Consider the following 13,248-nt stretch of genomic DNA (forward strand, 5'->3'; position numbering starts at 1 on the left):
TGCCAAACAGTTTCTATTAGTTGCCTGCTAAAGAACAGCTCTGCGCCTCCATCTCTATGCCTTCTGGCTGATACTCACCTGTCCTACTTCACTGCTGTGATCATTCCGAAAATGAAACAAGAAATAAGCTTACTGACTACTGTACTGACAACTGGAGAAAAACTGAGCTTGAAAAAAAAAAAAAAAAAAAAAAACCTGTCCGTAAGAAAAAAGTTCACAGGGCGCATCTTCGTGCTTACAGTCTCCCACGCAGTCGGGGTAGATAAAAGGAGTAATTGCCCGTGACTACCGATTGGGCAAATCCACATGAATTTGTTGCAGCTGTCTAGGGGAAGAAAGCAAGGGCGCTTTAAGGGTCTCCTTCTCACCTAATGACTGGCAGCCTTCCCTTCCAATCTCTTTGTTATTACTTCCACTCCGTAATAAGCTGCATTGTACCATTTTAATCCCATACTGTTGCTAAGCAATTTTCCGGTTACGGAACCATTCTGATCCCCCGTTGCAGCCTTGACAACGAAGGATATGACACGATGGGAGCTTTCTTGGTTCTCTTGCTTGTACCCACATCTACGTTATACGAGGGGTTTAAGAAAAGAAAGCAAGCAGCTCATTAGGACCTGCGCATCTGGTAATGCTGGGATCAAGGTCGATGGCAAAGGGTCTTGCCTGGTGGCAGTTTTTGTACTTACTGCTCCGCCTAGCGGCATCTAGCCCCCCGGAAGATCCCATCAAATGTGAGTCGCAGATGAAGAATTGCACAATAACGAACTCCTACGGAACATTCCCTGACCGGAGCACATGTCGCGCAGGGGAAGTGGTGTACCCCTCCTCCGAGGAGGAGATTGTGGCTGCGGTGGCGAAGGCTACCATGAACAAAAGGAAGATGAAGGTAGCAACTCGGTATTCTCACTCCATTCCTAAACTCGTCTGCCCTCAAGGCGACGATGGGCTTCTCATCAGTACACGCAATCTCGACCGCAAGGTGGATGTAGACAAGGCGGCGATGACGATGACAGTGGAGAGCGGCGTGACTCTTCGGGTGCTCATCGCCGAGGCGGCGAAGTCGGGGCTGGCGTTGCCTTACTCGCCGTATTGGTGGGGACTCACAATCGGTGGTCTGATTGGCACGGGGGCACACGGCAGCTCCGTTTGGAACAAGGGCAGCTCTGTACATGAGTACGTTGTGGGAATCAGGATTGTGACTCCCGCCTCCCCCAGCGACGGCTACGCCAAGGTCCGATCCTTAACTGCTAACGACCCAGACATCAATGCAGCCAAAGTATCACTTGGTGTTATCGGAGTTATTTCGCAGGTAAGACGCGTACATTCTTGATTCTTATTTATGGTTCTTTTTAAAACCACACCTGTTCAAGTCGATCGTCACATCATCTGCATCATTTGCCGTTTGTTGAACGAATCGGAGTCAGATTGAACTCGTTCGAGTCCGATCGATTTTTTAAATCCGGCGGCGGCCGGCATCGACATGAACAGGTGTGGTTCGGATTCTCACTTTAGACCTTTTTGTCAGGTTACTTTAAAATTAGAACCACTTTTCAAGCGCTCCATCACTCTGGCGACAAGTAATGACTCGGATTTGAGCGAGAAAGCTCTGACCTTTGGGCACCAACACGAGTTTGCAGACCTGATCTGGTACCCAAGCCAACGGATGGTCCTTTACCGGATCGATGATCGAGTCTCTTCCAATGCATCAGGAAATGGCAAGAGTGATTTCGTGGGTTTCCGTTCTACCACCGCCTTGACGTTGGCATTAGTAAGATCAACCGGTAAGTCGTTCCCACGAGTTCTTCTTTGCTAAGATGTGGTCGTCTACTGACAATTCCGATGCTGTTTGTGTTTACAGAGGAGACACAGGAAGCGACTCGTGATGCAAATGGGAAGTGTCGCGACGGAAAGATAACCATCTCTATGCTCATGGCCAGCGCCTTCGGTTTAACCAACAATGGCGTCATCTTCACGGGTTACCCCGTGGTGGGGTCTCAGCACCGTCTGCAAGCCTCCGGGAGTTGTCTGGACAGCATACAGGACGCCCGTCTCACCGCTTGTCCATGGGATCACAGAGTGAAGGGATCGTTCTTTCATCAAACCACTTTCACGATTGGATTGTCCAACGTCAAGAATTTCATTCAGGACGTGCAGAAGCTAAGGGACTTGGCCCCCAAGGCCTTCTGCGGTGTGGATCTTTACGATGGTATCCTCATGCGATATGTTAAATCTTCACCTGCCTACTTGGGCAAAGAAGAAGACGGCCTGGACATCGATATCACTTACTACAGAAGTAACGACCCGATGACACCTAGGCTCTTCGAAGACATACTCGAAGAGGTGGAGCAGATGGCACTGTTCAAGTATGGAGGGCTTCCTCACTGGGGAAAGAATCGGAATCTGGCATTCGACGGGGCGATCAAAAAGTACCCCAAAGCCAGAGCATTCCTGAAGGTAAAACAGAGATACGATCCCATGGCACTGTTTTCCAGCGATTGGACAGATCAAGTCCTTGGAATTAACGGCAGGCCCATTATAGTAAAAGAGGGCTGCGCGCTGGAAGGGCTCTGTATCTGCTCGGAAGACCTGCACTGCGCCCCGAAGAAGGGCTACTACTGTCGCCAGGGTAAGGTTTACAAAGACGCCCGTGTCTGTACGCGTCTGGAGCTGCCGCCTGACGGACGTGTTGTGCAAGCACGTTAATCCTATCATCTGGATGAAGCTTAATGGATGCTAAAAAGTCGGTAATGACGTTCAGTCATACTAGGTTGTGTAGTGATTTCTAGAAATGGCGATATTATCCGCCATGGGGAATGATCTTGGCTTTCTGTGGATTGGGAAAAACGAAGTCAAACTCGTTTCTGAACAGATCCTTAATATTACAGCCAACGGCAGCCTAGCCGTTGTTCAGATGTATGAAGAAATTTACCAGAGAAGGAAAAATAGATAGTTCCTGTGCAATTACTCATCTGTCAACTTTACATCTGAGACACCGACACATCAAGATGGGTTTTTCACATTTTCATACACAGGATGACTTTGTTCAAGAAGGGAAAAACGAATCTGGGGACTGGAAATAACCCCGCCGAGGATAATGAGAAAAAGAAGGGGAGCAGATATTCATATAATAGTCAATTAAAGAGATAAATGCGACAGAATAATACATATTTACCCAAAACGAACGAATTAATCATCACCCCACGAGGACACCGCCGGAACTGGTAACGTTGAGGCCACCGGCCGAGCTCTTGTGTCTGAGAAGGAGTCGCAGCTGCGCTTTCTGGCACTCCACCTTTGAGCCCGACTGCCGCCCTCTCGAACCCACCGCCCGCACTACACGAGGAAACTCCACGAACCCTTTTATTCCTCTCATTATGTGAGGATTCTCCGCCTCCGGTGACGTGCGTCGTTGATTGATTGTTCGAAGGTTGTTGTTACTAGGATTGTCGCAGGTTACCAATGTCAAATCCGGCATTCTCAGTATGTCGTTCCCTCCTTTTTCTTGAATCTCTTCTTCCTCGGATGCATTACGCTGTTGAAATTGAATTTTTTTGTTCGAATTCTGCGTCTGTTCGAGATCGATATCTTTATCCTTTGACGTTTCGGCAAGTTTCTCCTCCATGAGAAGTTTTGCTTCAGTGAGCTTCATCTGAACTCTCTCCTCTCTCCAGACCTCTGCTAGACGCAGCATTTTCCTCTCCTCCTCCATCTCCTTTTTCATCCGCTCGATCTCCGTTTTATCGGCTGCAATCTCGCTCGCCAGCTCCTGGCAAACGCACTTCATGGCCTCCCGCCCCTTCCTCTCCTCGCCGAGTTCCTTGGCCAGCCTTTTGTTCAAGCACTCGGCCTTCTTCCGCAGTCTCCTCTCAAATTCAACCTCGGCCTTGAGGTCCTGAATCCGGGCACGCGCCAGATCGAGATCAGACTGCACAACGGAGACACGCCTGTGTGATACGCAAAAGGACGACGCTTCGTCGAGGGAGTCCATGGAGCTGTTCAAATGAAAGAAAGTGAGATCCCAAAGAGAGGCAGCAAGTTTGCGAGCAGAGAGTGGAAGATGGTGGCTGCTATGTTGTCGTCGCTGGCAATGGCGATTGGAATAAAAAGGGTTTTCGTAAAGCTTCCAGCTCGGTAAAGGGGTGGTGGGGTTTCTGAAAGTATCGGGGGTTCCGAACCGGACCTTGGTCATCATCATCTCCTCCATTACTCTGAGCTGTTTTCCCCCTTTTTTTCGCATTTCATCCTCAGGAAAGCAACCGGAAGTGGACCCCGTTTCCCTCACCATTAATAAGCCCAGAGTCTGCTTTGTAAAAGAGAACGGGTGGGCAATGGATTGGATTCACATGCGCGTCCCTCCTCTCATCGTCATCATCATTAAACTTACCTTCTTTCCTGCCCCCAGTCTGCATCAATCCCTCCGCTACTGCCGCTGCTGCCTTATATGGGCCAAACCACTCCACCAGTGCAGGCAGAAGCAGAAAACTCGAAGCCGAGGCCAAGCAAGAGTATTCAGACGAGGCCAGATAACCTATCTTTCCTGAGCTACGGCAGTACGCTCCCTCTTGATCTGGATTCAGACCTGTCCTATCAAGAACTTGTGAGTCACACAGTTCTGTTACCAATTGACGAACAGAACTTTGGAGGAGAACTTGTGACCAGCTCATAATGATCTCTTCAGTGGACAATAATGCGGAGGAAAGCGATCCCGCAATAAACCTCTCAATAATCATTCCCTCACCCTTAATTCAATTGATATTTCATAGAAAAGATTGCAATATGTAGAAAAAATGGGGAACTCACCTGATTCTTTTGCTCAAAACTGACCGGAAACCAACGAATGAAATTTCTTAAGTGAATTTCAATTTTCAAGAGGTACAAATTGCACTAGAATGAGTATGGGTGATGAAATTATAAGAGTGACTACTTGCCCTGAATTTGAAGTCTAGAAATTGTGGAAAAGATAAAACTACTAAAAAAATTTAAATTAATCATGGTTCACAAATGTAGGCATAAAAATTTAATCATCAAATTAGAATTCAATCAACAATTCAGATCATCAACATTGATCAATGACCAAGATTGAAGGCACTTGATTACCAGTTGATCGATGGACAATGTCAAAGCTTTCGACAATCAAGGCATGGAGGTTTTGTCAAATAGCTAGTCATTTGTTAAAATCAAAGCTTAGGTCAAAATTTGGATTAATTATTAAGACCATAACTCAATCGATGGTCAAGATGAAGTGAATTATAACTGGACCACCATCCAACATGTGAACCTATTCAAGGGGAGAGTGATCAGTCAAGAAAAAGAAAAAGATGGGGTGATTGAACCATCTTCATTATACTATAAAGATGGACTCTATGGGTTAAGGGGAAACTTTTTGGAGAAATTGGAGGTGTGGAGAAAGCACCTAAGGAATACACTAGAGCTTTAGATCCCAACAAATACTAAAAATTTTATCAAAATCATAATGGACCTTGCAAACACCAGACACTCTACCACAACTTTGCCACCCCTCCTGATGTCTCAAAATTTATTTAGCCTAAATCTATGTCGGATTTCTGTAGTAAAAGCATCAATAATAAATTATTTTTACCTCTATCTTGTCACCATCTTTGGAGCTGCTACCACAATATGAGTCCAAATTTCCTCATCAAACACTAAGTAGAGCAAACTATAAAATAAAAGCATGTCAACCAAGGGAGGTTATAGTTCACATTTAAAGTCATTCAAGGCTCCAATCAAGATCATGCATGGAGCTCGAATAAAAAAGAGTAAATCGGGATAGAACCCTATATCACTTGAAATCTTATAATTTTGTTTAATAGTTGTACCTATGGTTGCACTGCTTCGTATATCTGATCCTTTTTTATGTTGGCATTTTTGTAATCTAGTGAGACATCACTACCTTTTATCACTTTCTCGACAAGCTTAAAAAAATCAATCCAACATCATAGCTTCACAAGGCACAAGGCATTGATCTCAAAGCCACAAATTCAAATCTCAACCAATCAAGTCCAAAGAAGGTATATCTAGTTGTCATCCATCTGAACCCGAGGAGGCAGCCATAAACAAAACCTACCATGGAGTCATCAAAGTGAAAGAGGGTTATTTCAAGCATCACATTAACAACTCATTTGGGTCCAACCACTAAACTAATGAAAAATAATTCAAAATGGCAAAAATTGTGCCTTGAAATGGAAGAAAGGTGTTGAAGAGCATATATAAAAGTCTCCTAGAGCCAAAATTATTATGATGGAGTCTTATAGGAGTATCACAAGAGGACTTATAGAAGTGTCTCAATTCAAGGTGTTTTAGTTATGTTAGTCTTTTGTATATGCTCAATCGTTTAATTATGCTAGGACTTATCTTTAAATGTTAAACTTTGAGCGTAATTGGGACAAGGATAGTTTAATTTTAATTAGTTTCAACTTGTTTTCTCTATTAAAAATAGAGATTTATTGTATTCAAATTAAATCAACTTAGAGAAATATTTCTTTTTTCTAGAAATTCAGCAAGGTACCAAAGTATGTCCTATGAGTTAACTCAGTCAAACCACAAAGATAATGTGATCCTTTTCTGATCTATTATCTCTAGAAGTTTAGGTTCATGTTTTATCTTTTTCTTTCTTTCTTGTTCCAATACCCGTTGATTTTGTTGGCGTTTTCACCTCCACACTAAATTTTTAATATTTAAATTAAATTTTGATGGAAAGATTTTCGAGTCTAATTTCCAACACAAAAAAAAAATATGGCAAATGGATTTTTCTACAAAGATCAATATTTGAAGCAACAAAAGTCAGACTGCAAGAAAGATTCCAGCAATAGCAGAAAACTTAAACTTTCAAGGAATTTTATACCATCACTAATGAGACTTTGTAGAGTACACAAAAATAAATATATGTAACTCTATTTTCTTACTTATCCAATCAATTCTCAATCTGAGCTTTCTAGAGGGAGATATCGATCTCAGAAGAGTCAATGGTTATGCTATCCAAAGAAGAAAGAGTACTCAATTCGACCAGATTAAAGAGTCCGAAATATATCAAATTATTTCTCTCAAAATAATTATATTTTATGAAGAAAAATATACTTGTATGAAATTTACATAAGTCTAGTTTCATAAGGAGATAATTTCATGTCAATCTGATATATATATATATGTAAGTAGATATTCGCATTGGAGTTGGCAAGGGTCAAGTAATAGGACAAAGACAATAAATAGTTCATAAAAGATTCAAGAATGAAGATTTTTATGTCAAATTAGGTATCAATTTAAATCTCTTTGAGTCTAGCTTCTTAAGAAAATAATATTTTTGTGATTATGAGCTATATTTTTGGAGATATAAATATCAAAAGTACCATATGTCAGTTCTACTGAAAATCTCTCTTTTTCCCTATTATCTCTCCTATTATCTCTCCATACATTGGCGTGAATTGAGCTTTATTTTCCCCTAGAATCCTAATTTTTTATCCAAATTTCTCTTCTAATAAGAGAGTTTTGGTCAGACTTAATCACTCCACAATGTGGTCATTCAAGCTATGCAAGAATTTCCTACTTCGATGTTGTTTTCATGTTTTATATTTTTTTTTACTTGGTTGTGTATCTTATGGATCGTTAACTCCAAAAACTGTGGTTACCCCCCAAAAAAAGTTATACTTGGTTAAATTTATTAAGTTCTACCATTATAGTCTCCCCAAGAAGAAAAAAAAGGTCATATTCTGGATACGTTTGGAAGTATGAGTGATGCATAGTCGCTTCCTTCCTGTTGAAGGTGTTTTCCTCTAGTATTTCTTTAGTTTATTTTTTTGTATTTTCATGACTTCAGAGCAATGCTAATACCCACTACCTAAAAATTATAAAAGTATACCCAACATCCAGCTTGAGTCAAGTTTTTTATTCTTCACCTAAGAGGTGATTTGTGTTTGCGCTACCCTTAAAAAGTGAGTAGTCTCTTTGTTAAGCCCTAAATTATTCTGTCTTTGAAATTGAGCAAAGTGTGTTTTAGACTTTCGATTTTGACTGGTATATGGAGCTTTGTCATATAGGTAGGAGTGATTTTCTTTTCACACATTGTGTTTTGTCCAAGTTGGGTCTCTATGTCCTTTTTATCCCCTACTTGAGGGATAGAAGTAAAAGAAGAAGTACAAGAAAGAAGTATTTTTTTCTACATATTGTGGTAATTTTTATGTAACCAAAATATTCAAGAAAATTGGAGAACAAATTATGAAAATTTAACATCTATGAAAAATTTTGAAGATTGAAGACCAAGAATCTTTTTCATTGCAACTTGAAGTTATAAACTCTAGCTTTAGGGGGAGTGTTGAAGAGCATATATGGAAAAGTCTTACATGACTCTCATAGTAAAAAATTTCACATAGCCAAAATTGTTATGGTGGAGTCTTACAAGAGTCTCGCAAGAGGAGGTCTCACAAAAGAGTCTCAATTAAAGGTGAGTCTTCTATTTATGTTCAATTATTTAATTATGCTAGGACTTATCTTTAAGTATTAAACTTTGGGTATAATTAAGACAAGGGTAGTTTAATTGTAATTGGTTTCTATTTGTTTCTTCTATTATAAATAGAGACTCATTGTATTCAAATTATAACTAGTGTAGTATTTATCTTTTTCATAAATTCAATAAAAAGAAAGTACATAAGGCTTCGGAATTTGCAAAGAAGATTGTATGTCATGTTGATCCTTGGGTAGCCACATCTATAACAACTGTAAACAAAGAAATTCACCATGACACTCCATCATAAAGTATTCCTCATCCTTCAAGCTCCACAAAATTGGTGATGGTAAAACAATAGGGGAAGCTTGCAATAGTTCTTTTAAAAATTTGAGGAATCTCTGGTCATCATGAAAAGAAAGCTCATTACATCTTCCCCAAGTGTTAGTGTATTTGTTATGATAACCAAAGCTTTAGAGGAAAAAAAGACTGAAGACTTTAGGGGATGAAGTGGTAAAGCTACAACAAATGCTGAAGGAAAAAAGATGAGCAAACTAGGACAAAAAAATGCTCAAATTGTACAAGTCATGTCCAAAATTGAATCATTATGACAAGCTTGAAGAATATTATACCCAAAAGTATTTTTTAACTTTGATCAACTTCAAAGAGTACATTTTTTGCTCCAATAACATATCAACAAATTATTCAACATGTAAAAAGAGGAAACTTATCAATCGATTCTCTCAAGTCGATCATAAAAAATGTTGTTTGAGACCATCAACTAACAGATGAAGCATAAACAACGTCTCATGCTTATGTATAGCCTTAAACTAGGAGAATCCAAGTTATAAAAATGTCATTCAGATACAAACCCTCCAAGTTTCATAAGTTTGATGGAAATGACAACCCAAAACAACAAGTTAGTCACTTTGTCAAAATTTGCAACAACATTGAAATGAATATGACTTGGCGGTGAAACAATCCAACTGTTTGTTGAAAGAAATGTGTTTGATTGGTTTGTTTAACTAGCTCTAGAGTCCAGTGGCAGTTGAGAGCAACTTGGAAATGAATTTCTAAGGCAATTCCACAATGTTCTTCATAATGTCACATTGATGGAGTTCATCGATGCCAAACAATGGAGGGACAAAAAAGTAATCAACTACATCAACCATTGGTAGATCATGATCTAGACCTATAAATATAGCACAAACCTCTCACAGAGATAGAAACCCAAATGTGCATGCAAGGAATGAAGTGGTGCTTTTTCTATTTTTTTAAAATTAAAAAGTCAAACAACCTCTTAGAGTTAGCTACATAAACCCAGAATATGGAGATATTGATCACTTCGAAAGGAAACAACAACTCACCAAACTCTAAGCATCAAAATATAGAGAAAGAATCACACTTTAATCCTGAGACTTCGATCTTTGAATCGCATGCAACAAGCATCACCACTAAGAGGCATACTCTTTTGCAACAAAGCAAGTTGATGGCAAACTCAATATATCTTTAAAGGAAAGATGAGAAAAGAATTATATGTTTCTAAATAAGGATGTTCTAAAAAGGCTTAAATAACTTCTTGAACAAAAACATAAATTGTGACAGCTAGTTGTCCAAAATTCCATAAGTATGGCAGGATCATAGCCTAACAACCCTATGTCTTGCACAATAACATTAGGTGGCAGTTCTAACCTACATTTTTTTTCCCTAGTTCTCCTTCATGTCATCTTCATACAACAAGGTTATGGCTTTCAGACCACAACAACTAGCTCTAGTTCCACATGAACTCTTGAATTATGCATATGTTTCTATCTATGCAAAAAAATTTATAGTAGCAAGCTCAACACTTGGAAAAAATCCAACTGAAGGCTTTGTTTTGCTACCACTACAGAGTCAACCATGTCGAATGCACCCTTTTTCTTTTCATCATGTATTATTTGCATTTGCTTTGTTTGATGTTCCTACCATGCCAGTTTGGGGAAATAGTTCAGTAGCATTGTCAAATTGATGAAAGATGAATGATCACACTGTTATAGAAGTTAGGAAGTTGCCCACCTCAAAAACTTTGTTTGCCCAAATCAAGGTAACAAAAGGTCGGCTTATGATTGAACCTGCACCATTTGTGATTGTTTTGGATAAATAGACAATTCAATGGCACAAGACTATGAGGCTGCCTACCTCATAAGCTACAAGACAGGGTACAAAAAGTCGACTGAGGACTCAAGGAATGACACTTTTTGTACGGTTACTAGTCATGCAACCAATAATTTGAGACTCAAAATAGCCTAACAACCTCCAACACGAAAAAGTAGCTATGTCCTCCAAAGCACACCTACAGAACAAAAATATATAAGTTCAAGTATTGCGAGCAAGTTGAGAAAAGAAAAAAACAAAAAAAAGGACCAAAATACTATAAAGAGCAAAAAAAGCAAACAATATGACAAGAGTTGCTCTTCAAAAAACCTACTTTTTTTTCCAAAAGCCCTTAGGAAGCAGCTTTTCAAAGAGTTTGGACTCGGATTGGATTTGGGCTGCTTAGCGAGTCGGATATAGTGTTGAAAACCAGGTTCCACATCCATGCTAGCACTCACATGCACCAAGAGTTGGCACAAAACTGAAAACTGAACTAAATGCTAGAAATTAAGTTTTGCACATAGGTGAAACTGAAAATCAGATCCAATGCTGGAAATTAGACCCAATCACCCCCCACCCATAGCCTTTGTGGCGTGTTTTCCACCTTTTCCCTCTTTTTGACTTTAAATTTCTATCAAGAATTATAATATTTTTTCAGTTAAGGGAGTCCTCCAACCACGGGAATTTATTGGCTATTGGTTTTCACCACCTTGTCTATGTGGAAATTGCAAACACACAAAAATTTGGGCATATACAAAGAGAAAACAAACAACAAATGTGGGATCTCTATCATCAAATGGACTCTTTATCAAAGATTTATTGAAGTTATCAATGGTAGGAAGGGCATTGCAATAAATGATAATCGTCGGAATGTGGTTCAAAAAAGTAGTCATGGATGTTTCAAGCCTTACTAATCTACTCGAAGAGCAAAGTCTTGAAGGGGTGATAGCTAACATTGATCAATGATCAAGATTGGAAGAACCTCACAACTAGTTGACTAATGGTCAAAGTCATAACTCTTAACGGTCAATGCATGGAGGTTTTGCTAAACAATTAATCATTTATCAAAGTTAGAGTTTTGGTCAAAATTTGGTTCAATTATTAAGATTATAAGTTAATCAACAGTTAAGATGAAGTGAAATATAATGGAACCAGCACAATTAAATTAAAAAAGAAAGTCACCTAAGCGTTACATAAGCAAAGAAGTGTCACATTGGTGACACATGGCATCATAGGAAAACTTCACCTAAAGGAAAAATGTGGTATTATTTCAAACGGATAAAATAACGTGTCATGCTTTCATTGGAAGACGTACCTATAATGCTTTCATTGTTGTTGTACATAGATCGTCACATTTTTATTAGAACAAATCGTTTTGTACATTAACAACAAACGACGTACACATTTGGGGTAATATACAATGTAGCCGTATTGTACTAGAAGACGTTTCCCTGATTCCATTATTTTGGTATTCGCTGGCTTTAAATTTCAGTTATGAGAAGTGTCCTTGCTGTCTCGAGGACGGAAGGGGAAACGACAGTAACCTCAGGCCCCATCTGGTGTTACTTTAGTAAACAGCTTCAGATCGAGTGGGTGGAAGGATTGAATGAAAACAAAATGGAGCGTCCAATAATTTCCCGTCCGGTTGCGAATCAGGCTCTGCACAGGATCGGTCGGAATCCAATCTTTTTCCGAGGCCGATTTTCATCATACGTTAGTTATTTTGAATGGTTAATTGGCTCTCAACTCAGATCCAGCCATGCTGAATTCTGCGACTGAGGAATTCGTCGTCACTCTCATATTTTAGATTATCGTTTTGAAGACGGCATTGACAGGCTGAAGGGAAACATCGGTGGTTGCATGAACATTATATACTGTTCTTCGTTAAAATAAACCAGAGCTAACTCTTGGCGTTTACAATATTTCTATATCTCGTCCCAGAGAAAGAGTGTTGATAAAGCACGCCTACGAAACAAGTTCAATCGATGAAGAGCATTTTAAGGCAAGGCAACGAGAATCTTTCCAACCAGTTGCTTGATATTGTCTTCCTCTCCTCCTCTTTTAGAATTTTTTCTTTTCCAAAACCCAGAAGCTCATCTTCTACTGAAAGAAAGTAAACCTTGTCTAAGAGGTAATGCCACTTTTGGATTAATCTAGGTTTTAAGATTAAGAGTGGTGTGGCTTTCTTTTACACAAAGTTCCCAAATTGATAGGTCACCTCCTTTATATCTTGCAATCTCTTCCTACTATGCTTGATGTACAAGTCCTCCATGACCACCAATGTGAAGGACATCAAACTTACCCAATGCCACTATACCTCCTATTGTGGGGAACGATTTTGTAAGATTGAAACAATTGGTAAGCAAAGCTATCTTTTAGACTATCTTTTAGAGAGATCTAGGAGCGAGAAACAACTTAGAACTTGAAGTATTGGATATACTATTTTTATATGAAATGGAGAATCTCTCTTTGGAGTTGCTTTATGGATGATAAGGATATTTGGGCAAATAAGATATAAATATTATCTTTTTTCTATTTTTTGCTAGTGATTCGATATGTTTACAATTTGTTAAGCTAATGTTAAAGTTAATATATTTAATATTTTTGCTTACCAAGTTATTATAAATTCGTAGTTGAGTGGACTAGAGTAGCCATTC

General features: G+C 39.4%; 2 protein-coding genes across 2 annotated transcripts; one reads left to right on the forward strand and one right to left on the reverse strand.

The window, feature by feature from the left end:
• Positions 1-683: 683 nt before the first annotated feature.
• On the forward strand, positions 684-2,979 carry LOC137934170 (probable L-gulonolactone oxidase 6). The gene is made up of 3 exons (XM_068778423.1): positions 684-1,312; positions 1,529-1,784; positions 1,862-2,979. Exons 1-3 carry the CDS (start codon positions 746-748, stop codon positions 2,704-2,706), a joined length of 1,668 nt encoding a protein of 555 aa, XP_068634524.1. The 5' UTR covers positions 684-745; the 3' UTR covers positions 2,707-2,979.
• Positions 2,941-4,260, reverse strand: LOC137934171 (protein BRANCHLESS TRICHOME). Its single transcript, XM_068778424.1, has one exon. It carries the CDS (start codon positions 4,238-4,240, stop codon positions 3,197-3,199), a length of 1,044 nt encoding a protein of 347 aa, XP_068634525.1. The 5' UTR covers positions 4,241-4,260; the 3' UTR covers positions 2,941-3,196.
• Between the last annotated feature and the right edge of the window lie 8,988 nt (positions 4,261-13,248).

The sequence above is a fragment of the Aristolochia californica genome, unplaced genomic scaffold, assembly GCF_029961685.1.
Source record: "Aristolochia californica isolate CCGP_79_NKW_82.1479 unplaced genomic scaffold, dmAriCali1.0.hap1 SCAF_6, whole genome shotgun sequence".
Lineage (NCBI taxonomy): Eukaryota > Viridiplantae > Streptophyta > Magnoliopsida > Piperales > Aristolochiaceae > Aristolochia > Aristolochia californica.

What these genes read in the sequence shown, in the direction of transcription:
- LOC137934170 (XM_068778423.1), top strand. Translation starts at nt 746, where the DNA reads ATGAAGAATTGCACAATAACGAACTCCTACGGAACATTCCCTGACCGG. An exon ending in TTATCGGAGTTATTTCGCAG is followed by an intron (nt 1,313 to 1,528) that starts GTAAGACGCGTA and finishes CCTTTTTGTCAG; the next exon opens with GTTACTTTAAAATTAGAACC. An exon ending in GGCATTAGTAAGATCAACCG is followed by an intron (nt 1,785 to 1,861) that starts GTAAGTCGTTCC and finishes TTGTGTTTACAG; the next exon opens with AGGAGACACAGGAAGCGACT.
- LOC137934171 (XM_068778424.1), bottom strand. Translation starts at nt 4,240, where the DNA reads ATGCGAAAAAAAGGGGGAAAACAGCTCAGAGTAATGGAGGAGATGATG.